This window comes from Apodemus sylvaticus, chromosome 4 (assembly GCF_947179515.1).
Source record: "Apodemus sylvaticus chromosome 4, mApoSyl1.1, whole genome shotgun sequence".
Classification (NCBI taxonomy): Eukaryota; Metazoa; Chordata; class Mammalia; order Rodentia; family Muridae; genus Apodemus; species Apodemus sylvaticus.
Window position 1 is genome coordinate 19,660,877 of NC_067475.1, and position 26,488 is coordinate 19,687,364.

Below are 26,488 nucleotides of genomic sequence, written 5' to 3' on the forward strand. Positions count from 1 at the left end.
ATTAGTTCATGCCAGATAAAAATAGAAGTTTTTAATATCTCAATTTGAACAGTATTTGATTTTAAGCATAACATATGTAGAGAAAATGTAAACTCAAACTCTTCTATAACTTGCAACTGTTTTAAATTTCAACTGTTTTAGGCTTCAAAACTGATCTTAAGTATTTACTTCTGAACATAACAAGATTTTATTTACCCTTTCAGTTCTTTATCAAAAATAAAACCACAGAATTATTACCAGGACTGAAGATTCTGATAACTCTGCAGTCTAGAATTGGACTGAGGTGCAACAATTTAATATGTAAGCTTAAGTAATCTTTTTTTTAGATTACCTAGATTTCTGATAATACCATGTCTGTGTTTCATATTTGAAACATGTGAAATTACAGTATATATTGGTAGGTTTTTATGGCAGTGAGGCAATATTGGACTTCTGAGGAAAATCAAGAAACAAAGAAAACAACCAACTTTTGTTTCTCAAGAAAAGAAAAATGAAATAGCAGAAAAAGAAAGGCCTAGTTTCCCCCAATAAAAGGACCATTGACTGAAGTAAGTAGTATTACTTTTTTTGACACTCTAAAAGCATTATTCCTAGTATTAAGGATATTGTAATACCATCTAATTCATATGTGTTATAATCATGTATATATGAGTATACATATAAAAATACAGACACTGCCTGGAGAATATAAAATTGTGAAGTAAAATCATAGTCTAATTCACAAAATTAAGAAGTCATTTACATCCTAACAGCTCATTTAGACCTGAAATTTTTTTTGAGTGAGCCCACTAGTAATTTGCAAATGATATATTAAGACTTCGCTGGATTAATTTAAGAGAAAAGAGCTAGCTGCTTACTTCTGCTTTTTTAACACGTATATTCTGGATTGTATAATGCAGATATATGTATAAGAATTTAAAGGTTCATACATTTCCCAGGAGGAAGACATCATTTAGTCTGTCTCACTGGTATGTATTTGAAATCCTTTTAACACTGCAAGCATCAGAAGTTTTCCCATGAGGCCTGGGAAAAGGTTTATACTCTACTACAGTGATGGTGGCAAATGCCTTATACAAGGCTCTTAGTGATGTCAATCATTGGAGGTATAAGTCTATCAATGAATCGCCTGAGATCCATCATATCCTGCTGACATAAGCCATGCGCCAAAGCTTCATAGGCTTTGAAGGTTACATTGGCTGGATTTACTAATGCTGTTACTTTTTCAGCAGTAAGAGAACCAACATTAGGGGAACTAAAGGGTCAGAATCTCATGGCACTGAGGAATAAAAATATCTCTGTCAGTGCTCTTGATAGGACCCAGTGGAGATGAAGCCAGAAGTGGAAGCCGGCAACTGATCAACTGATGCCATTGGCGCCCCATAGTTTCTGCTGTGTCCTAAGAGCATGAAATAAAGATCAATTGCCTCGCTGAGAAAATCCTCCCCAAATAATGCTGTTAAAAGGAAAGGCATCCTTTACCTCTTGATCTCTCAAAGCTTTTACGTTTCCTGCCACCTGTTTAATTCCAGATTTGTCCTCCTGGGAATCTGGAGAAAGTCCAATATCAAACCAAGAGGGCATGGCCATTACATGTTTAATGTAATAGGCATAACAGGTACCATGTGGACAGGTTTATCTGATGTGGGACATTCTGATATCTACAACGGCTTCTGCCCATCTTTGCCCAGTATCTCTCAGTCCATGAAGTAAAATAACTGGTTGTACCCTTCCGGGCAGTGGGCACAGCAGCAGGCAGTGGGGCTGCAAATCCACCAGCAGGTGGACTGCACACACCATAGAAGAAAAATCATTTAATGGATTACTTTTACTTCCCCCCCTTAATTGAAAATAGATTTTCCCCTCACATAACATACATCATGACCACAGTTTCCGCAGTTTCCCCTCCATCTGCTCCTCCCACCCCCCCTTCTATCCTGATCCACCCCCTCAGATACTGATTTATGGCCCACTCCAGAACATGGAGTAATTTGTTTCCCCAATGAAACTCTTCTGTGCCAAAGATGTTAACATGTAGGGTGAAGGATCTATGGGCACCAGCTTGAGTTCTCCATTGTTCAATGAGTTGTACACAAACATGTCTTCAGCAATGGGGTCTTGCCACTAGTTAATGCCAAGCGACCTATATTCTTGGTTTTTGAAACTTAATAAATCAAACTAATGTGAGACAGACTTCAAAAATAAGGGGTGGGGAAAGCTACAGTTTTCTAACAAGAATTCATTGCCTATTTCATTTGTGTGCTTAAAAATTTCATCCCTAGACCAACTAACTTACCACCAGCACCAGGCCATACTGACATTAACACATTTCCAAAGCCATCAAAGAGTTGCGCACCCACTGAACTATTCTCATCCTTATGTTGTTGAATCTCCTTTTGTAGTTGGCTTATCTCTGAACCCATTGCTTCACATTTCCTTTTAAATCCTTCATTAAGCATGTCTTCTTGGATCTATAAAAAGAAACACACACTTGGAAAACCATGCCCATTGAAGGTCAGAAGTTTGCACTTGGAACTAGGACTTAATGACATGTGTCTCTCTATCAAAAAGTGCTCCTAGATGAATTTGCCTGATTCCTGGGTTATGAGATTACCCAAAACAGCCTGGATTCCTTCTGTACCTCTCAGAAGAGTGGGAGATGTCAGACAAAGCCAGACCTGGGCACTGTCCTTCTGAGAAGTTCAGGGCCCCCCCAGTCTTACCTTCAATTTGTGTGCCAGCCTCTCCTCTTGCTCTCTCAGAATGTTCTTCCTTTCCGTCTCCATCTTCTGATGCAGCTGGGCAATATTTTCCTTATAGCTTCTCTCTTGAGCCTCCATCACCTGCTGCAGCTCCTTCTGCTTCTGTCTTAGTAGCTCCTGCTCCTTCTCGGCCACCTCCTTCTGAGCCCGCTCAGCTGTCCCACAAAGGTTTGAGAGAAGCAAGACACAAGGGTCAGGACTGAACTCTCCTTTCTTGGGTTCAGAGACATAGCCGATTTTGAATTCTGAATTCGAAGTCTGAATTCTAGCCACCACATCCCCAGAATACATTTCAGAATGATGCTGGAAGGTGCTTGTCATGGTCCCTGAGTGAGACAACACTACCCTTCTAATTTCTGGTTATCAGAAGTGTGAAACCTATGTCAGAAGATCTTCCTGTTCATCAGTCAACAAGCTTAGTAGATGTCTACCGATCACCATGAGAACCAAGCCTTCCACGTACCTTCCATGGCCTTCTGGCCATCAGTGAGGGCTTTGTCTGACTGTAGGATGGAATCCTCTATGGGAATCTGTGACTGTAGGAAGCTCTGAAGGACATGTTTTGCCTGGTGAAACAAGCAAGAGAAATTGTCAGGTCACAAAAGCACATGTTAGAGCTGTCTTCTGAGGTTTGCATGGCTGCTCAGTACACTGGCACCGAAGACCCCGTGGTCTTCTGTGGCCTGAAAAAGCATTAGGATCTCAGACATCCCATTCTCAGACTCTTAAATGTGTACAACAGTAGTACCTAATTATACCCTTATTCTGAGGATTGAATTTTAACTTTCAAAGTGGCATATGCTTTCAGGTTACTGATGATATCTGTCATGTAATGTAAGGTATTACAGTCATGGTGGCTCATGTCTATAATCCTAACAATGGGGAGGTTAAGGTCATGGGACTACAAATTCAGTGCCAGTCTGGTCTGGTTACATCAGGGTTCCATCTCAGAAATATACAATGGGAACTAAAACTTAAAAAGAGGGTGTCGAATATGATATGTGAACATTATTATTCTTGCAACCATGATAATACTAATTGAATCATTATGTCTGTTCACTGTTTATGCCAGGATAATTCTTACCCTGATTTAGCCAACTGACTATTTATATCTGAAGCAAGATGATCAATATCTCATGGGCCAGTGTGTATTTGATCTTCAAATCCCACATATTTAGTTCAGAAACAATTGCCATGTTTAAGCAATGAAATAAAATTGTTCTATTCCATTTAGAACTATTTATTTTAAACTACTTTGTGGGAAAGATTAATTTTGAGTTTGTTGAGAAAAAGGATAGAGAGAGATGAGGGATATGCTCATCATACCATGTGTATGAGTGTGTCTGTGTGTGTGTATGTGTGTGTGTGTGTGTGTGTGCACGTGTCTGTGTGCATGTATGAAAATTTCTCAATGTAACACAGTATCGTGTGAAGTATAATAATAAAATATAATTAAAAATTTAAATAAATAAATAAGAATAACTTATTCTGGACTTAGAGAAGCTGGAAGTGCAGAGGGAGGCAGGCTCCTCCCTTCCCTCACCAACACTTCAGCTGAGTTCCAAGGAGGAAAGAGACTTCCTGTCAACCCTAAACCCATCTCCCTGGTGCTCACTCTCACCCCTCACCTTCACTCCCTTCCTGGGCACTCGCTCATAGTCACGCTCAACCTTCTTCCTGGCCTCTAGGTAGAGACTGTGGCCTCCAGGAACAGAGAAAGCTCCACGTGAGATGCTCTCCCTCAGGGACTCTGAGAGCTTGTCCAGCTCAGCCTGGCAGTGACTGAGAGATGCTGCTTCATTCTGTCGTAAGAAATCTTCCTTTTTTTCCTCTATGGTGACCTGCCAGGGGATTGTTGAGATATCAGAGAAGGAAGTTCTAAGAGAATGGATCCAACTGTGGTCTTGAGGGAAGTACTAATAGACTCAGCTGTGAAAAGTATAACAAGAGTTAGAGAACTCTCTTTAGTCCCATAGAGTCTCTGGCCACTGTCAAAGCAACCTCAGAATTTCCCCACCCCTCCCATGGCCAGCCTATCCCCTGTGAAATAACAAGCTCAAATAGCAGAACTGCTGGCTTTTTCAATGACATGACACTGAGATTAACCATAAAGCTACTCCCGACTGAGCAATGGAGTGTGGCAGGCAGGGAGTTTCCTTCAGAGATTTATATAGGGGAAAATGTATCATGAAGAAGCAATTCAGGACAGTGGTGGAACTTTGTACAGGTTCACGAACCCTTCATTAATTCATTCATGGAGGATATGGGTGTGTGGAGATATAACAACATGGTGTGTTGTATAAATTACAGTCAGGGGACTCTCTTGAGTTAGAAGACTCTCCAGAGTTTTCAGGCAAGAACTGAACTCATTTTGTTTCCATCCTCTGATAGCCTGTGCAGAGTGTTCTACCCTCCCCGTACCAAGCTTATAATCTATAAAACTGAGCTAACGCACACATGCCTTTTCATGCTGATAGGTTCATTGAAAACTCCTCTGCACAAGTGGAAAAAAATGATCAGGTCCCTGACTTTTGATCCTGTAGAAGAACCCTGGCACTCACAAGAATGGAGAACCGCAAGGTCAAAATGGCAGCCATTAATACTCATAAAGGTAGGAATCAACATAGAAAAGAAAAGACACAGTCACAGTACCGCCAAGTTCTTCTGGAATTGCTGGCTCTCATCCTTGAAGGAGTGCTCCATGAAGACAGCAATGGCTTCTTTCTCACAGGCTGCATGCACAACCAGCAGCTCCTGGAGCGTGTCTGTGGGGAGCCTCACTCGCTGGGCCATCTGCTCACTGTAGTGGTCAGCTGCCTTCTGCACAGCAATGGAGTTCTCACGCTGGGCCAGGGTCATCACTGCATTCTCTAAACATGGCACTGCTCCACTATTGATGGCATCCATGTAGGTTGTCACCAGAGTCGCCAGTCCTGACCAAGACACAGAATGTAAGGCTACATATCAAACTAGCTTTGGTTAATGTCACGTGATTCATGAATCAGCAATGTAGTAGGCTGCTTGGTCAATGAAAATTTCATGTATGAGAGCAAAGACCTATTGTGTGGGACCCCAAACTCAAATGAAAGTGATATCTATTTTTTTCTTAAAAAATTAAAAAATTTCAGGACAATAACAACATTGTGGGAAAAGAACAGCTCTTAGTATTGGCATCATGTGACTGTATGGGCCGTTTCGTCGAAGGATAAGAGTATATAAGACAATAGTTATTTTGTGGGTAGAAAGGTGTTTTGTGTGTGTGTGTGTGTGTGTGTGTGTGTTTGTGTTTGTGTGTCTGAGTGTGTCTGTGTGTAAGCCAAATGACAAGCTCTGGTAGCTCAAATACCAACCCTCATTTAAGTTTTATATTTTCTATTATCCTTCCATTTATTATATCCTACCTGCAGTTTGCTCTCCCTCTGCCCCCCACCTCCTCCCTTGCTTCCCCCTCCCCTTCTCCCTCCTCATCTAGTCCCCCTCCAACTTCATTCCCAAAAGGACAGGCCTCCTAGGAATAGTGACCAAACATGGCATATCAAGTTATATTAAGATTAGGTTCGGCCCTTCATAATTCAGCTGAAGAAGGCAACACATCAGAGGCTGTTTCTGGTTCTCTCACCTGCTTTTGATTTTATATATTTTATTGAGACAATGTCTCTCACTGGCTGAAAGTTGACAGGACTGGCCCCCAGAACCTGCCTTCCTCCTCCAGGCTTCCATTTCCTGGTGTGTACACCCCGACTCTCAATTCTGTAGGTGAAATCTGGGGGTTGAACTCATGCGTCCAAGCTAAGCTTTCTACTGACTGAGCCATCATCCTAGCCAAAAATGCTGATTTCTTTTTTAATCTCAAACTCACAATAAACTTTTAGAAACTCTAGTCTCTTACCTACTTTAGAACCTTCTTTTCTAGCCAGACAAAAGAAATGCAAGTGTCTTCTGCATTACTTCAAATACATTTATTCCCTCTTTATCCTTCACCTTGCTTCTTTGATCACGTATTAGATTCTTTGACATGTATTAGATTTCGGTAAAGCCCCATGCAGAGAGGCCATATTTTTCTTAAAATTTCTGTCCTTCTTAGAAAACAATTATCTGACTAGCATGAACGCCTATTTCTTTGTGGTCACATCAGATACTAACATATAATCAATGTTTTGCAATACACCATTTTAACATAGAGATATTAACTGGGGCAAGGGTGACTCACTGTTTCCGTTGACAATGATTCCCTCTTTCAAGGTTTTGGCCTTTGCATTGGAGAAGATGTAAGAACAGAATACTTTTGATTGCACTTGGAAATTGTGATCCAACTGGTCCTCTGGCATTTCCTCAACATGAACTAAGAGTTCTTTTTCTTTCGTAGGTCGATCAAAGACAAAGCACTTGCGTCTTGGAAAAAAGTGCCTGATACATTCCCTAGGCATGTTAGAATTTTGGGCTTTGAGACTCCTACCTGTAAAATAGATATAAATGAATTTTGTTCTTTGAAAGGAGAGTCTTCAGCTAGGGGCCCAGTGTTTTCCTTTCTGGAGAGCTTGGGATCACAGCTATTCTTTTATTTCTTCATCTGCTGTAATGATCCTACAAGACTACTCTTCATTTTAGCATCAACAACAGTGGTTCTCAACCTGTTGACCCCTTCAAAAGTCAAATGGACCTTTTACAGGTTTCATTGAAGACCATTGGAAAACACAGATATTTATATTGTGACTCATAACAGTAGCAAATTTACAGTTACAAAGTAGAAATGAAAGAGTTCTATGGTTGGGGTAACCACAACATGAGGTACTATAATTTTTTTTCCCACTAACTTTCTTTTTTTTTTTTCATGAGGTACTATATTAAAAGATTGCTATGGTAGGAAGGTTGAGAACCTCTGATCTAAGACAAGAGTAAATCCAACTCTGCTTGGTGTTAAAGAGCAATGAAGTAATGGTGAAAATTAAGAGGATGATTCATCGATGGGATGAGGGCAACTAATCTGTGGTCTTCCTCGTACTTAGTGCAGGCCCCTATGGATTAAGAATTTAAAAACATTTACTGCATAATTAACTAATGAAACCAAAGTGTTAGAAGAAGTTTTCTGATTTTCCTGTATCCTTGTCAGAAATGGATTTGGTCTATGAAACAAAGTGATGTAGAGAAGAATAAGAGGCTACCAGGAAAAATGAAAGATGATGTAACATATTAAGTCAGACAGAAAAACACACATATCAGCTTCCAGTACACACCCTCCATAAATACACTCAGGATTCTGTGCCTTGCCAACTATGAGAAATGGTATTAACTGACTGTAATGTAAAGACCACTTCTGATCCCTAAATTAGAGTCTGTTAGTGTTGACTGAGAAATAGACCTCCCAAGCCACCCAAGTATTCAATGAATGAAATAGATCACTCCTGTGCCACATGAATACTTAATGAATGTTTGTTGAATGGCAAAGAAATGAATGAATCATTAAAATTACTGAGATTCCTCTCAAGGGATAAATACTGCCTATTCAATAAATATATAATATGAAATGTTAACTGTAGAGCTGTCAAGAGAAGAGGCAGATGTTATAAAAAATGTAAAATAAAAGATTTGAGTCTTGTTGAAAGGAAATATTAATGTTTTTCTTAACTATTTATAATAAATTATCTCTGTAAAAAAATCTTAAGTAGTCAAGTAATAGTGAAATACACTGTACAAAAGAATTACAACCTGAAGTAGATTGTTTCATTTTATGGAATTTCATGTGACCTGTGAATTCGCTCTGAGTATATTTGTGTGTGTGGAGAAAGATAGGTAAATAAAAATATATATTTAGGGCTAGGTTTATTATACACCACACATAAACACACACATATGGAGAGTATATATATGTGTGTGTGTGTGTGTTTGTGTGTGTGTGTATGTATATATACTATATATATGTAAAGAGAGAAACTAGATAGATATATGGAACACAGAAATCCTTTATAAAAAACACAATGTGTGGGGTATAGACGTTATAGAACAAAATTACCATACAAATAACTTTTTAATAATTGGCTTGAGACCATTAGGGCCAACATTTGTGCCTCATGTTTCCCCTGCCTTTAAACTCCAGCAGCTGAAGATTTTCCAGTATAATAACCATGGAAAATGTTCAGTTGCTTTTCAGATATCATCAGTTTATTGTTGGCTCAGAGCTTATGTCAATGTCAGATCAACATTTATGTCAAGTTCTGAAGAAGATGGCTAGAGCCCTTCCCACCCAAGCTTGACTTTGATACCTGGAATCAGCTTCAGGGCATTTTCCAGGTACTCGTCTGCTGTGATGACATGTCCATCTAACTTCAGCTCCAGAACGAAATCTCGAACAGTCCAGATAAAGTCTGGAAAGAAACTTACAAACTCATCAGAGTCATCCACTTCTTCAGATCGTGCAGTGGATTTGGCCCTGATCAGTTCTGTCAGTTCTGTGACATAGCTGGGACCTTAGGTAAGGAATAAACAGCACCACTCTACCCTTCCCAGATTTCTTTTACAAATCCATTTTACAAGCACCCTCTTCCTCCCCAATAACTGTCTTAGTCAGGGTTTGCTTGTATTACTGCACAAAACATCATGACCAAGAAGCAAGTTGGGGAGGAAAGGGTTTATTCAGCTTATACTTCCACATTGCTGTTCATCACGAAAGGACAACAGAACAGGAACTCACACAGGGCAGGAACTTGGAGGCAGGAGCTGATGCAGAGGCCATGGAGTAATGCCACTTACTGGCTTGCTTCCCCTGGCTTGTTCAGCTTGTTTTCTTATAGAACCCTGGGTCACCAGCCCAGGGATGGCACCACCCACAATGAGCCCTCCCATCCATGATCTCTAACTGAGAAAATGCCTTACAGATGGATCTCATGGAGGTATTTCCTCAAGAGAGACTTCTTTCTCTGTGATAACTCCAGCTTGTGTCAAGGTGACACATGGAACCAGTCAGTACAATAGCCTTTTCCTAAATCCTAAGAACTGAGTAATATATGTAATATGCCCAGTTGTTACTATCTTAAGTTAACAAAACATGGTGGTTCTGTCCCTGGAAGGATACTGCAGCTGCTCCAGGGCCTGGTGGTTGATGGTGCTCATGCTGTTGTAGACAAAGGTGCTGCTCAGAAGCACGGCCAGAGCGAAGATCCATGAGTCATTCTTAGGGTCACCCTGGAGAGCACAATGGGCAAAGGACTTCACACTCTGACCTCTATTCTTTCATCCATTTGTTTATTTGCTGCTTAGACAGAAGCACAGCAGAATAATAGGATGAAGAATAACAAATTCATAGTTCCTTTTCAATTTTGAAACAGAGCCTTACTAGTTTCCACAACCGAAATCAATGACACTGTCAAAATATGAAATATGTTTGCTATTGTGTTAAACACAATGAAATGTATGCAAAATATTAACATGCTATGTCTTTAACAGTTAGTTGATTATGTCATACTAAAAACTGAAAATCAACTACTATTAATAAACATCTACAAAATCTCATGTTCTACACTGGGTTGTGTGAATGCAAATTTTCATATAACAATAGGGATGGGCAAAAAGTCCTGTACATATGGAAATACAACCATGATGATAATCTGTGCCAAAAGTAGAATGAAATGCTGATAGAGAAGGAAAATAGTTAATTTTAATAAGTGGCAAGAAGGGCTATGTAACTTCAGACTACTGAAATTGGGATATAATGGCAATGGTATAAAAACAGGCTTTTTAAAATAATTGCTAGTAAGTGTAATTATAGATTCAATAAATTAAACATGTAGAAAGATAAATACTTGGTAAATAAAAAAATCATAATGTGCAGGCCATTTGAATGTGTTATACACCTATTTTGTTTGACTGAAGCAGTTGCCATGTGTGAGGACTTGGAAGTTGGAGCAGGAAGTCAAGATTTGAGGTAAGATGTGATGCTGTGAAGGCCAGGCAGTGAGTTAGATGCTATCCTGTCTCAGAAATTTCAGAGCCGGTGAGTCAAACCCTATCATCATGGTATGCTGTGGTGTCTGTCCCTGTACATTAGATGTGATGTACAGGAAGGAAATCTTTTATATTCTGAGGGTATATTTTTAAAAATGCCCATTTTGATAGCCCTAAAAATACTGAATTCAGATCAGTAGAAGCAAAGCTTAGGTCAGACACCAACTTGCTTGCACAAGAATTCATCTTCTTTTAATACAGGGTTGATTGTTGGGAATTTTACATACCATGATGAAATGTTTACCCCTATGTTAACAGTAATAGATGTCTAAGGCTATTGCTACTACCTATGGTTAGATTAGAATTTTTAATAACCTCAAAGGTGACAGCTTGCCTTCAAGAAGAATTATACAACCAGGTAACTTGGCTAATTGTCTACTTCTGTGAACCCACAGCACCTTGTACTGATCTCAGAGTGTATGCCTGCTTTCTCCTGGACAATGTTTTGCATCCCTGCCTTCTACTGCAGGATTGTAGTATATAGTACGAAACCCTGGAATTCACCTTCTCAATAAATATTTACTGAATTGTATTGTTCGCAAAAGTGTCAAGACTCTCCTCCACCACAATGGAGTATTTGAGTCTATCAGAGGAGTACCTTCACCCAGGGAGGCAGCTTATTCTCCTTATCAATAACTTGGTTGCAATTCTGGCAACCAGCACAGAAGTTGGTCTAAAGTAGCAGTCAAATGGTCCACAGAGAACCAAGAACAGATCTCCTACCTTTTCCACATCACCTAAGCCCTCGGTGTCCAAAAGAACGAGTGTGAATTTGGGTTTGCTGGGGTGAGGCACACACCACATCCAGATGCCTTTAGTTTCAGACCTGACTGTGGTGCCCAGATTGAAGCCTGTGTAAGAGAGTACAAAAGCAGCATGGATTTATATGAATCCTTCGAATAACAGGAGGCAGAGGTTCCATCCATAATAGCACTGAGCATATTCAGGTACAAGGTATTAGGAGGGAAAGAGTAACTGCATGATCTATAAAGGAAGAAGAAAGTAGTGGGACCAGGGCAAATTGTGAAGAGGTCAATAAGAAGAAAACAGAATGCTCTGATTCTTAAAAGACTTGAGTGTGCAGTTTACAAAGCAAGACATGCAAATTGCAAAACGTGAAAAGTTATTTCCCCCTGTCATAAGCTAGTGGCTCTGAACCAAGTTCACCATATTAGCAAAATTTAAAATCAGACACAATTTTTGTAAAGGAGTGCAGAATATTCTATTTCTATGAATAAACATATAAACTACACATAAATTTTAACAAGCAATATGATCTCATCAAGAAACACTACACATGCAAATGTCCTGTGATCTAAAGATTCACGTCTGATTGTGCTATACAAAGAAAAGTTCATGCAGAAATGAGGCAATATAAATACAGTCTTACATGTAAATGCCTTGTCCTCAAAAATAAGTGCTGGAAATATATCAGTGCTCACCATAATAAATAATGTTATTTTCATAATGACATGCTATAAAATTAGAAATTAGTAATTTAATAATACTTATGACAAACTGGGTGATGAGCAAAAGAAGCCAGTGACATCAAGATACTTCCAATATAGATATCGTGATACATTAAAATATACATATATGTGTTATATAAATACTTATATATATGCATACTCCTTAAGAACTTTAACAGTACATCAAGGTGAACTGATATTTATAGATACATATTTAGATTTTTTTAATAATTGTTTTGTAAGTCATTGGGGGAAGTTTCATGAAGATAACAAGCCTCGAGAGAATATAAGATGATATAAAATGCCATTTGAATGTTCACAAAGTTTAACATTTTGACCTGGTCAGTAAAGAAATAAGAATTTGTTAAGTATTCCATACACTGTATTTTATGTAATCTTGTGTATGTTGCATTATGCATATTTTAAAGGCTTACAAGAGAAATATAGATACAGCTATTAAGATGAAGCGTAGGGCATAAAACAGTTATCTCAAATAAGATAAACACAAATCCTCCCTCCTTCTTTCCCTTCCTCCCTCTCTCCTCCCTCCTTCTCTCCCTTCCCTACCTCCCTCTCCTCCTGTTTTCTCTCCTCCCTCCCTCCTTCTTGTCCTCCCTCTCCTTCCCTCCCTTTCTCCCTTCCTCTCTCTTTCCTTCCTCCTGCCCGTCCTCCCCTCCTCTTTTTCTGTCTCCTCTCCCTCCTTTCCAGCCTCACAGAGACAGTCCTTCCTCCATTTCTTGCTTCTTTCCTTCTTCCTTCTTTTAATAAACAAACACAATGAATTGCATTTGCATTGACTGCAATGGAAGCAGGATGAGAGAAGGGGGAAACATGATAGGGGTTGGCCTGGGCAGGAGAGAATGACCACTTTGCATTGTCAATGATTCCAAATGGCCTCTGACCTTCTGCATGAGGATGGCACTCACCATGGTTCTGTCCTGCCAAACGGTTCATCAGGTAGGACTTCCCCGTACGGTACAGTCCTACGATGGCCACCACCACCACAGGCTGAGTGATCCTCTCAAGAATGTTTACTGCTTCGGGGTTCACCCTCAGCTCTTCATTCTCATTTTCCACTAAGCAAATGGGAGCCTCCATGTTGGCACCAGATGCCATGGTAACCTGCAAACCCCAAAAAACCTTCTCAGTTGAATATGAGATCTCTATGCCACCTCTAGTGGCACACCAATGTGTCTGCACAATGGGTGCATCAATTTAGGATTACTGTTGTTTGTTGTTGGGTTTATGTGACCATGTTTCAGGTGTCTCTCTGGCACAAGCACTTTCAAAGTAACAGGAGTGGAAGAGAGGAGATGGGTTCACCAGTGACTCATAGGCAGGATAGCTCCTGAAGGCTTCTGTCCAGAGTCCAGTTTCAGTTTCATGATATACTCTAAGAAGTGTGGATCATGAGGTGTGGCAAGCAGGCAAGCAAAGTTTATATTTTTTTTTGTTTTTTTTTTTCCAGAAGCATACATGGGGGTCAAGTTTTTGCTTGGCAAAGACATATGTTACATTTGACAGGAGTAAACTTTTGTGGTTGGGTTAAAGGCAACAACTCATTGTCTTTTCGCTATTTTTCTAGATTGTTCTGCACCAAGGAGCAAAGTGAAGTTCTTCTTGGCAACAGGCAGAGCCAAGAGCAGTACTGTAAGCAAATCTAATAACTGGTCATTTCACCTTATTCCACTTCAACAAGGTCTCCTGTAGCTCAGGCTAACATCAAGCTTTCTATGTAGCAAGGCTGCCCTTGAACACCCAATCCTGTCACAGAGTCTCCTGATCTATGGGGCTTACAAGAAGGAATCATAACACTTGACTGTCCCATTGTGATTTTTCAGGGGTTACATTTTATATTTTAGGATTGTTGTTATTGTTTTGGTCTTTTTCTAGGTAGGATTCCAACAAGTTCAGGGTAGCATCTAATTTTTTTATTTTAATATTTGTTGATGTTTGTTTGTTTATGTAGCAGAGGCTTGTTTTAAACTACTGGTTCTATTAATAGCTCAAACACTAAGATATACACTTAATAAACGGGACTTCATGAAACTGCAAAGATTCTGTAAAGCAAAGGAGACTCTCAATAGGACAAAACTGCAACCTACAGTTTAGAAAAGGATCTTCACCAACCCTACATCTGACAGAGAGATAATGTCTAAAATTCACACAGAACTCAAGACATTAGTTCTTAGACACCAACAACCCAAATAACCCAATTAAAAAATGGGGTACGGAGCGAAACAGAGACTCCTCAAATGGCCAAGAAATACTTAAATGTTCAAAGTCCTTAGTCATCGGGGATATCAAAACAATTTTGAGGTCACACTTTACACCCATCAGAATGACTAAGATCAAAAATTCAAGACATGGTACATGCTGGTGAGGATGTGGAGCAAGTGGAACATCCTCCATTGCTGGTAGTAGTGTAAACTTGTACATCCTCTTTGAAAATCAATTTGACCATTTCTCAAAAAGCTGGAAATAGTTCTACCTCAAGATCCAGCTATACCACTCCTGGGCAAATACCCAAAAGATGCTCCAACATCTTACAAAGACACTTGCTCAACTATGTTCATAGCAACTTTATTTGTAATAGCCAGAAACTGGAAGCAACTTAAATGTCCCTCAAGTGAAAAATGGGTAAAGATAATGTGCTGCATCTACACAATGGAATACTATTCAGCCATTTAAAAGAATACATCATGAATTTTGCAGCGAATGTGAAATTTGAGAATACCATCCTGAGTGAGTATGTGCCAAAAGGACATGCATGGTATATTTTCACTTATAAGTGGGTATTAGCCATAAAATACAGGTACCAAGCTGTATTCCACAGAACCAAAGAAGCTAAACAAGAAGGAAGGCCAAATTGAGGAATCTCACTTAGAAGGAAGAATAAAATAGTAGTAAGAGGCAGATGCAGGGAGAGAACTGGGAGGCAGGGAGGGAGGTAAGGAAGAGAATGGGGGAAAGGATAGGATCAGGTGTGGGGGAGGACAAGAGGGAGGACCAGATAGTCATGAAAATGAGTGACAATCTACAACTGACTGGGGTGAGGAGGTAGGGAGGGGAGTGTCTCCAGGACAAAACAGAAACCTGGGATAAGAGAGGTGCCTAAGAATCAATGGGGGTGACCTTAGCTGTGACTCACAACATTGGGAATATGGAACTTGAAGGGGTCTCCTCTTGTAGTCAGGAAGAAACCTCAGTGGAGCAATAGAGACACGAACCCACCTACAAAGCTTTCAACCCAAAATGTATCCTGTCTACCAGAAAATGCAGGCACAGGGGATGGAACAGAAACTGAGGGAAAGGCCAACCAATAATCAGCCCAACTTGAGACCCATACCATGGGCAAGCACCAATCCCTGGCATTATTAATGATACTCTGCTATTCTTGAAGGAAAGTTGTCCTAGGCTCCACCCAGCAGCTGACTCAGACAGATACAGACACACACACCCAAACAATGAATGGAAACTGGGGACTCTGAAGGAAGAAGAGGAGGAATAATTATGGCCAAGGGGCATAGAAACTCCCCAGCCCATTACACATTGTCAATTACATATTTGTTATGTAGTGGCATCCTGCCCCACCCCCCAACCTCAGCCTGGAGGAAGGCATGGCGCTCTAAACTAGCTGTCTTAGTAGTGAGAGGGTTTGAATGAAAATGTACCCCCATAGGCACATAGGGAATGACATTATTTGAAAAGATTACAATCTGTGACCTTGTTAGAGGACGTATGGCCTTGTTGGAGAAAATGTGTTAATGGAGGAGGGAATGATGGGGCGTTGAGGTTTCAGAAACTCAAGCCAGGCCCAGTGGTTTTCTCTCTTCCTGTTGCCTGCCAATCCAGATACAGAACTCTCATCTCCTCCAGCACCATGTCTAGCTGTGTGCCTCCATGCTTTCCACCATGCTCATAATGGACTAAACCTCTGAACTGTAAGCCAGCCCCAATGAAATGGCTTCCTTTATAGGAGGTGCTGCGGTCATGGTGTCTCTTCACAGCAACAGAACTCTAACTATGGTGTACAGTACCACAAGGAAAGATCCTACAGGCCTGGGGATAAGGAAGGATAAAATGAAGCTGCCTTTGTTTGCTGTCAGTGTGCTTTTGTGTGAAAATCCCAGGGAATCTGTGTATCATTCTTACAACGAATCGGTGAATTTCCCAAGGCCAAAAGACACCATGTCAATCAATGTATTAGTTACTTTTCTCCTTGATGCAACAAAATACTAAACAGAAGGAATTTTAAAAATGAAAGCTTATCTTAAGATTTTATTGCTATTTGAGGATATGGGACCTGAAGAGGCCACCTCCCCTTCCAGGCTAGAATCCCAGTAGAGCAATAAAGACACCAACCCATCCACAAAACTTTTAACCCAAAACTTATCCTGTCTAAAAGAAATGCAGGCACAGGGAAGGGAGCAGAGACTGGGGGGATATGTAATCAATTACTGCCCAACTTGAGACCCATCCCGTGGGGATACACCAATCCCTGACACTATAAATGACTCTCTGTTATGCTGGCAGACAAGAGCATATTGTCCTCTGAGAGGCTCCACCCAGTCGCTGATCCAGACAGATAGAGTCACCCATGGATGGAGCCAGATATAGCCAACACTGGATGGAGCTTGGGGAGTCGTATAGAAGAATAGGAGGAAGGATTGCAGGCCCCAAAGAGGATAGGAACTCCACAGGACGACCAACAGTCAACCCACCTGGACCCTTGGGGCTCTCAGAGTCTGAACCAAAACCAAAAGAGCATACATGGGCTGGACCTAGGCCTCCCTGCACATATGTAGCAGATGTGCATTTTGGTCTTCCTATGGGTCCCGAACAACTGAAATGAGGGCTATCCCAAAAGCTGTTGTCTGATCCTGGGACAAGGTCTTCTAGCTGAGCTGCCTTGTCTGGCCTGAGAGGGAGAGGAAGTACCTAGTCTCAAAGAGATGTGAAGTGCCAGGGTTGGGGGTTTGCACGGAGGGCCCCACCCACTCAGAGGAGAAGTGGGGAATAGAGGAAGGATTGTAGGAGGGGCTGACTGGGAGAGGGGAAGTGAGCAGGATGTAAAGTGAATACACTGACAAAAATTAAATTTAAAAAAAAAAACTGCTTCTGCTGTGTCCAGTGTTTGAGGGCCAGGATCAGGGATGAGGGCTGCCAAACCCAGTCTCTATGCTGCTGAGGATTGAAGCCAGGGCTTCACACGTGCTGGACAAGCACTCTACCAACTGAGATCCGCCCCAGGACCTTCAGCTTACTCTCTGTACACTGATGAGTGACAGGCACGTGACCCCACGCTGGCAAATCATCATCTCCCATCTGCTTCATGCCCACGATGTTGATGAGGACACATGAACATCATTTATCTCCAGCGGCTACTTTCTCTGAAAACACATCCTCATGAATAAATGCTTTTCTGTTCAAAGCCCTGATGGTACATTATCTCCTAAAAGAACCCTGAGTATTAAAGACTATCATGTCTCCCTTTCACATGTGTTGGAGGTCATGCACACATGCTGACTGAATACTTAGGAAGTCTATAAGCTGCCCAGTGGACCAGAGAATAAACACCAACTTGCCTGTCTCCCTTTAATCCTATTACAAAACATCTCTGATAGAACCAACTTCCCCAAGTCACCTTCTGTAAGCCGATAAATATCTTAATTGGGAAATGCCAGCTCTCAATTAATTAGTGGCATGTCATCATGATGTAACATGCACTCTGGATGCTGTTTGTCCTCTGGTGGCATCTTAAAAACTATAGGTGTTTCTTTACTTAACATCATTTTATAGTAGGTGTCGAATGGGAAACGTAAACTCACCTTAAATTCTGTGAAAGACAAGTTCTTAATGTCCAGTTATATCTTAATGACCATCTCTATCTATATTGGTAAAATATTGACGAACATGTTATTTCATTTTCTCCCTGCACTCACACAGATCTGGGTTATTGTCCCAACTAAGAAGCTTCAAATCCACATTAAGTAAGTAGGACTACACAGCTGCAATTGTTCACATAATTATCCATGGTTTCCACAGGTAGCCCGAGTCACAGGGAAGACAGTAAAAACTGCCTCTGCCCCAGATTTTTCACAAGCTCCAAAACCTTTCTGAAACCTTTCTTGGATGGGCACACTTTGAAACAGTTCACAATACATCAGTGGGCTCAGGCTTTATTGCAGTTTTTAACTTTCGAATGGTAAGAACGGGACTGACTTCCCCCACCGCAGGGGGCGAGAGTACACTGGTACCACTCAGGTACACTAGAGCTCTTTGGGAATTCAATCTGAAGCTGCAGGGCATGGCTCTTTCCTGTTTCCTGTCAGCTCCACGCTGAGCTCAAGGGGGCGGCAGCGCCTAAACACTGTGTGAATGAGGAGAAAGCTCTGCCAGGACTTTGGGCTTAAGTCCTCTTAAGGGAAGCAGCACAGGGGAAAGGGTAGCCCTAAATTGATATTCAAATTGGAACTGCTCACAACCCCGCCCAACCCCCACCACAACCCCTACAACAACCCCTACCCCACCCCCACCACTCCTGGCTGTGAAGGCTATCCACCTAAGCAGAGGCCACCAAGCCTCCTCTGATCACGGTGGTCCACCCGCCAGTGTCATCTTGCATCCAGCAAGTTTGTGCCCTGGGACCTCGGGACCTCCCTGAAGCTCCTTAGGAGGTGTGTACAATGGGTTCCTGAATCGCAGGAAACTCACCTGCCTGCACAGGATGATTCTCTGCTACCCAGACTCAGCTCCCTTAGGCTTGCTGCTGCTCCTGATTCCTCTTGAAAACTCTATTCTTCAACCTCAGAGTCAAACCGGATATTTACTTGTGGGGATGGGAAACTGAAATTGAAACTGCATAGGCTTCTGCTGACTTTCTGAGAAGCTTTTGCACCATTTCCAGGAAAGAAAACGGAATCTGCAAAACAAGAGGAAAATCCAATTCCCTGCCAGATGGTGAGGCAAAAACTCACTGATTCTCTTACTACTGACTTTCACTGAGAAATGACAGAATGGTACAACAGGAATTTGCCAGCTCCTGCCACCGTGAGCCAATGGCTTATTCCAAGAGGTTGATGCAAACAAAACATTTTTAACTTAAACATTTGCAACCCGTGCATGATATTAAAACTGTACATATTAAGAAGGTAGTGGGATATTTCTGTGTTTTGTATACATCATGTGATGTATGGTTCAGATTAGGCTAACATAGCTACCTCTTCAGTTACTTCTTCTTCTTCTTCTTCTTCTTCTTCTTCTTCTTCTTCTTCTTCTTCTTCTTCTTCTTCTTCTTCTTCCTCCTCCTCCTCCTCCTCCTCCTCCTCCTCCTCCTCTTCCTCCTCCTCCTCCTCTTCCTCCTTCTCCTCCTCCTCCTTCCTCTCTCTCCCTCTCTCTCTCTCTCTCTCTCTCTCTCTCTCTCTCTCTCTCTCTCTCTCTCTCTCTCTCTCTCTCTCTGTCTCTCTGTCTCTCTCTTGTGGAAACAGAGTTTCTCTATGTATCCCTCGCTGTCCTGGACTCTGCACATCAGGCTGAGGTCTGCCAGATCGTTTTCCTTCTGCCTGGATGCTTGTCTATCTTTTAGCCCTTAGCACACACACTTCATCTGAATCTCTGTCTCCCTTTCAGTTGACTGCTCTCTTGACCTTTGCCGATGGTTTGAATTCCTATGGCATACACTGAACTGTATTATTGACTCTGCCAATTGTTGATAGTGTGCTTTACTCAGCCATTGTGTGGCCCTGGCTATTTATTGAGTAGCTGATAAGATATTTTAAAATCTCAGAAGTACATCTTATTATTATTTTGTTTTCCAGTGTCAAGAATGAAAAGGAGATGTTAAGTAATGTGAGAAATAGGGGCAGTATTTTGAAAGAGAAAACCATGAGGAGAAAACCAAAAGTTATTGAGGACAATACAGAAGTAGGTTCTAAATATAAGCAAAACCTGACCTAAGCATCTCTCTCTGCACACTTCCTTTGCATTAACCTCAGAACTTGAGGTTTGTTTTTTCTTAACTTCTTCTCAGCACAAATATCATTTTGTCCAAACCCTATAATCCATCTCTGAGATATATACCCTATGTTCAGATATGCATTTCTTCACAGATAGATAAGTGAATGAGTAAATGAAGTAGATTCCCACTCTAGGTGCCTTCAGTTATTCATGCTGATAAATAACATATTAGTTTTATAATATTAAAATGACACGTTATATAGGGCTACAGAATAAAGATTATTGTAGAAAGAAGTTAAAAGGGGAACTTGATGGTTTTACTGAAAGGCTACATCTAAGATTTTTCTGGACTGTTTAGTGCCCGGATGTCATTTGTTTGAAATATGAGACAGCCCTTCAGTACTAAAATATGCTGCATGAGATAATCTAAGTCTCATTCCAGTTCACTGTCATTTTGTATTTACAGCAACTTCCAATGCAATTGTTCACATTGTGTCTAGGCTCTGCCCCACAGTTACCTGGCAACAGCCATGTATGTCTGACTCACTATGAAGGTGGCTGTTTGTCTCCCCCTCACTCTCTTACTCTCTTCTCCTCTTGCCTTTGCACCCTTATCCTGTTTCCCCTCTCTCCCCATTCCCCTCACCTCTCTCTCTCCACATATTCAAGGCTAGCCTCTACTCCTCTCTCTCCCTCTATCTCTCTCACTGTCTCCCTGTCTCTCAGTCTCTGTCTCTCTGTCTCCCCCCACCCCACCCCCACCCCCCACCCCCACCACCCCACCCCCCATATCTACTCCCTCAACCTGCCTCCCCATACCTAAACTCTATTATAAATAAACTCTATTCTATACTATACCATCCTGTGGCGGGTACCTCAGGCAGAAGGGATGCTTCAGCAGGGGCCTGAAGAGGCCCCCTCTTGCCCAACATGATACCACACCTCCACCAAACTTACCCCTGGCTTCTCTTTTCTTTTCTTTTCTCTTCTTTTCTTTCTTTTAAACAAAACACAACACAAATGAGCTATGTTTATTAGTGAAGACCAGACAAACCATGCAAAAAAAAAAGCATGCTCTCTGCTTGCACTGAGAACTCACTCCGTAGACAAGACAGGCCTCAAACGCATAAATCCACCTGCCTCTGCCTCCCAAGTATTGGGATTAAAGGAATGCCTCACCACTGCCTAGCTTCTTAGTGCGTTTTTAATTCTCAAGTTTTCAAGTCAGGTTGATTCTGTGACTGGGATGTAACCTCATGCTGTGTTAGGGAGCATCTACACATAGATTAGACTAGTAAAGTATGCATGATTGATGCATTCTTAAAGGCCACCTCGGCATCCTCTTACTGAGCTAGGGTGGACATGGGCTTGGTCAGGACTGAGAACCACAACTTAGTGTGTCTTAATGTTAACCTTCGGGTGGGAACATCAGCTTGACTCCTATCTGTCAGTTAAATTGAAGTAAAGTTCTCGCATAGAACAAAGGTAGATGTGAAATCTGTGGAATAGTAGTTGTCAGACTCAAGACTAGGGCATGAATGCACTTCATTACAGTAACGCAGGATAAATTAGGCATGCCTGGGGTCGGGGCACAGGTAGACACACAAGTTTTACAGCTTTCACAATCTTCTCTATTATGTTGCTTTTTAAAAGATAAAATGGATCTATTTCTATCACCTGGTGTGATACTTTATATATGCTCAGCCCAGGGAGTGACACACTATTAGAAGGCGTGGCCCTAATCAAATAGATGTGACCTTTTTGTAGTGGACGTGGCACTGTGGGTATGGGCTTGAAGACCCTCATCCTAGCTGTCTGGAAGTGAGTATTCTGCTAGCAGCCTTTAGATTTAGATGTAGAACTCAGCTCCTCCTGCACCATGCCTGCCTGGATGCTGCCATGTTCCCACCTTGATGATAATCTGAATGTGTAAGCCAGCGCCAATTAAATGTTGTCCTTATAAGAGTTGCCTTAGTCATGGTGCCTGTTCACCGCAGTCAAACCCCTAAGACACCTGTAGTACAATGAGATCTCCCTGAAATCACCAAGAATAATGACCCAACATGTGGGAAATGCTGTAATAATATGAGTTCAAGGACTTGAGCAGAATCTAGATGGATCTGAGACTCTAATGAGCCTCTGGACACATGCTTTTGGGTAATTCCACACTTCCCTAGGGCACTGTAGGGCGCTGCCTAGGGCTCAGTTAGACTTGAATGTGAGCTCCAGCATCTGCTCTTGCTCTTAAGTGGTTCTCTTTTTCACCCACCTCTATGTTCTCCTTCATTTGGTCAATACTCACCTTGAATCATTCCATTTATAGTGGCCATGGCTTATGACTGTCTCTCTACTGTTCTTAGCTATTTCTTAGAGTGTCTCCCTCATGACCCACTTGGTGCTGTGCAGAGTCTGTAGAGAAAGGAGAAGACAGCAGACTGCATGGGCTATTTTCTCCTGAGCCATCAAGAGCTGATTTTAGAATGTGGTGGGAAAGGTCCTGCTCAGCTGGCCACCAACCACAGTGACACTTGTCATTGTCCAGACTCAGCAGGATGTGCCTTCCACAGAAAGGACTTCCACCCATTAACTTGTAAAGCTTGTCATTCTCACCAGTGACAACTCTAGCTGAAGGATGGATTTCCACATCACTGCCTTACCATCCAGAAATTGCCCAGAGAAACACCATTACCCAAAGAAGCACAAGGAACATAGCAGACACAATGTCAGCCTTTTTCTGAATATATCGTGGTTCTAAATAGTCATATACTGGACACAGGAAAGTTTGAGCCCTTTCTTTTTCTGTTTTTTATTAGTTAATTTATTTATTCATCCCAGTCACGGCCCCTCTTCTCCTCCCAGCTCCACCTTCAGAGAAGAAGAAGGTTCCTTGGGTGCCAGCAGCCTTGGGACACCAAGTCACAGCAGGACCAAGTGTATCCTCTCCCACTGAACCACCACCAGGCAGTCCACTAGGAAAGAAGACCCAATGGTAGACAACAGAGTCAGAGACAGCCCTATGCTCCAATTGTTAGGAGACACACATGAAGACCACCTGCACAGTCTAGTCCTTTCTTCTTCATTTACATCCTTCTGCTTTCCTACATGCTGTGGATAAAGTAAAGTCTGAACTCAGAACAAATGTGAAAATTCCCCATGGTAGCTTTCCTCTCAGCTCTTTAGATGATTCCTGCCCAGTAATGCATTCACCACTCGGATCAAGTTCCAGACAACCAGATCTCTGTGAATGTCCATTTTCATATATCTGCACATTATTTCCTTGTGCCTAGACGTCTGTTCATCCTTTAGCCCTTATCACGCATGCTTCATCTCAATCCCTGTTTTCCTTTCCTGAAAGCTCTCTTGACCTTTGCCGATGAGATTTGAATTCCTATGGCACGCACTGAATTGTACTATTGACTCTGCTGCCAAATGTTCATAGTGTGATTTATTCAAACATTGTGTGTTGAGTACTTGTTAAATATTTGTTGAGTGGCTGATAAAATATTTAATATCTCAGAAGGATATCTGATATTATGTTATTGTTATTGTTTTTGCTTTTGTTTTGCAGTGTCAAGAATGAAAAGGAGACTTTAAGTCATGTGAGAAATAGAGGCAGTATTTTGAAAGAAAAAAAAGTCAGAAGGAAAACAAAAGCTATTGAAAACAATACAGAAGTATGTTCTAAATATATGCAAAACCTGGCCTAAGCATCTCTCTCTGCACACTTCCTTTACATTAACCTCAGTACTTGAGGTTTGTTTTTTCTTAACTTCTTCTCAGAACATGCATCATGTAGTCCAAACCCTATAATCCGTCTCTGAGATATTTACCCTATGTTCAGATATGCATTTCTTCACAGATAGATAAGTGAATGAGTAAATGAAGTTGATCTCCACTCTAGGTGCCTTCAGTTATCCATGCTGGTAAATAATATATTAGTTTTATAATATTAAAATGACACGTTATATAGGGTTACAGAATAAAGATTATTGTAGGAAGAAGTTAAAAGGGGAACTTGATGGCTTTACTGAAAGGCTACATCTAAGATTTTTCTGGATTGTTTAGTGCCTGGATGTCATTTGTTTGAAGTATGAGACAGCCCTCCAGTACTAAAATACGCTGCATGAAATAATCTAAGTCTCTTTCCAGTTCACTGTCATTTTGTATTTACAGCAACTTCCAATGCAATTGTTCACATTCTGTCTAGGCTCTGCCCCACAGTTACCTGGCAACAGCCATGTATGTCTGACTCACTATACAGGTGGCTGTTTGTCTCCCCCTCACTCTCTTGCTCTCTTCTCCTCTTGCCCTTGCTCCCTTATCCTCTTTCCCCTTTCTCCCCATTCCCCTCCCCCTCTGTCTCCACATGCTCACTGTTAGCCTCTAATGCTCTCTCCATGTCTCTCTCTGTCTCTCTGTCTCTTTCTTCCTCCTTCTCTCCCTCTCTCCCTCTGTACTTTCCTCTCTCCCTCCTTCTCTTGCTCCCTCTGCTTTTCTCTGTCTCTATTCCTCAGCTCCCCTCCCCATGCTGGGACCTCAGAGAGGAGAAGGGATGCTTCACCATGGTCCTGCAGAGGCACTCCCTTCCCCCACACCATAACACACATCCACCAAACATATCCATGGCTGCTCTTTTGTTTTATTTTTAAATTAATCCCAACACTGATGACCTATGTTTACTAGTGAAGACCAGATAAATGATGCAACAAAGAACATGACTCTATAAGCCTTGGAGATTGTGACATTGAACATACTCTGCACATTTTTATTTCATTATTAATTGTATTGACTTGGTTTACTGTTGAGTCATAATTTTCCTTGATGATTTAAAATCCCAGCCACTGGAGTCTTTTAAATAATAACAACACACAAGAACCGAGCCCCAGTCCTCATAATCCTGGGCCTTAATCACTCCTAAAACTTGATGGCAATGTAAAATGACAGGGATTAGAAGAGCCTGCCTTCTGAGCCTTTCTCTGCCCTGGTCTTGCTCTGATGCCTGGGTCCAGCTTCAATATCTTCTCTAGGTTGCCATGTTCATGATGAACCATTTGTCTGTTACCAGCTATGCAGTGAAGTCCTGATTAGCTCAAACAAGATCCAGAAAGAAACATGCAGACACAACTGAATCCTGAATTCCCCCACCTCCACCCCCTGAATTTTCCATCAATGATAGTTTGTCCTTTGTTATCTCTGGTTCAGTTGCATAGATATGTCACAGAAATATGCCCTCTTGAGTAGGTTTAGCCCCCATAGACTCATGTGTTTGAATATGCTTGACCCACAGAGAGTGACACCATTAGGGGGTGTGTCCTTGTTGGAATAGGTGTAGCCTTGTTGAATGAAGTATCTCCTTGTGGGCTGAGCTTTCAGTCTCCTATACTCAGGCTCTGCCCAATATGGAGGGAGAGCTTTCTCCTAGTTGCCTGTGGATGAGAGTCTCCTTCTGCTGCTTTTGGATGAAGATGTAGAAGACTCAGGTCCTTCTCCAGTACCATGTCTGCCTGGATGCTGCCATGTTTCCCACCATGTTGATAATGGAGTGAACCTCTGAAACTGTAAGGCAGCCCCATTAAATGTTTTCTTTTATAAGACTTGCCTTGGTCATGGTGTCTCTTCACAGCCATGAAGCCTTAAGACAACTACATTATATTTTACAAACCAAATTTAAAACTACATTTGTGACATTGTTACAAGATATTTCCTATCCACTGACACTGTGGCAGTGAGAGGCAAGTAATTAGGTAGAACATAATAGGGGGAAAAGGGTTGGGAGGTCGGAGACTGATATGCACAAGCAGGAGAGAGACTCCTTAATCCAGATGGAATCAGATGTAAATTTACCTAAAGTTTAAAAATTGGGATAAAAATTTTACTACACTTGATTGGCTCTGTTACTACTATATTAAAATCTTGAACTTGAGCTGGTGGCTCCTGGATAGTGTAGGCACTGCATGGAAGCAAGAGAAAATCAGGATCCCCCACCAGAGAGATGTCAGTCAGAGGGACCTCCAAGCGAGACTGCACTAGGCTGGTAGCCACAGGATATCTGAGGGCTTGGATTGAGCTCTGCGAGCCAGTGGATGGTTGTCTTGTAGCAATGGCAGGTGTGGGAAAGTGTTGGTGCATTTTTTTTTCAATAATTGTCACCACATGGCATTACGTTTTGTCTACCATGTTCCTTCATACACGACAACTAATTCGCAAAAAAAAAAAAAAGCAAGTCTCAGTCGCTCTTACTCAAAGTTCCCTGAAACATGGTGATTTGGACCCTGGAAGAGTTCTGCAGCTGTTCCAGGGCCT

At 41.6% G+C, this 26,488-nt stretch overlaps 1 protein-coding gene and 1 pseudogene across 4 annotated transcripts in view; both read right to left on the reverse strand.

Moving 5' to 3' along the window:
• Positions 1–19,050, reverse strand: part of LOC127682623 (guanylate-binding protein 4-like) — a 60,816-nt gene extending 41,766 nt beyond the window's left edge. For 2 of the 4 annotated variants that reach the window (XM_052179103.1, XM_052179104.1), the window contains exons 1-10: positions 18,944–19,049; positions 13,153–13,348; positions 11,481–11,608; positions 9,829–9,938; positions 9,020–9,216; positions 6,970–7,215; positions 5,412–5,692; positions 4,388–4,600; positions 3,223–3,325; positions 2,721–2,914 (exon numbers count right to left, since the gene is read on the reverse strand). In XM_052179103.1, coding sequence (XP_052035063.1) covers positions 2,721–2,914; positions 3,223–3,325; positions 4,388–4,600; positions 5,412–5,692; positions 6,970–7,215; positions 9,020–9,216; positions 9,829–9,938; positions 11,481–11,608; positions 13,153–13,342 — 1,662 coding nt within the window. In that variant the 5' untranslated portion in view covers positions 13,343–13,348; positions 18,944–19,049. Of the gene's footprint in view, positions 1–1,577; positions 2,469–2,720; positions 2,915–3,222; positions 3,326–4,387; positions 4,601–5,411; positions 5,693–6,969; positions 7,216–9,019; positions 9,217–9,828; positions 9,939–11,480; positions 11,609–13,152; positions 13,349–18,943 lie in introns of those variants that run through there. The other 2 variants (XM_052179107.1, XM_052179105.1) reach the window with 2 other exon arrangements.
• On the reverse strand, positions 403–1,587 carry LOC127682629 (acyl-protein thioesterase 1-like; annotated as a pseudogene).
• Positions 19,051–26,488: the final 7,438 nt, after the last annotated feature.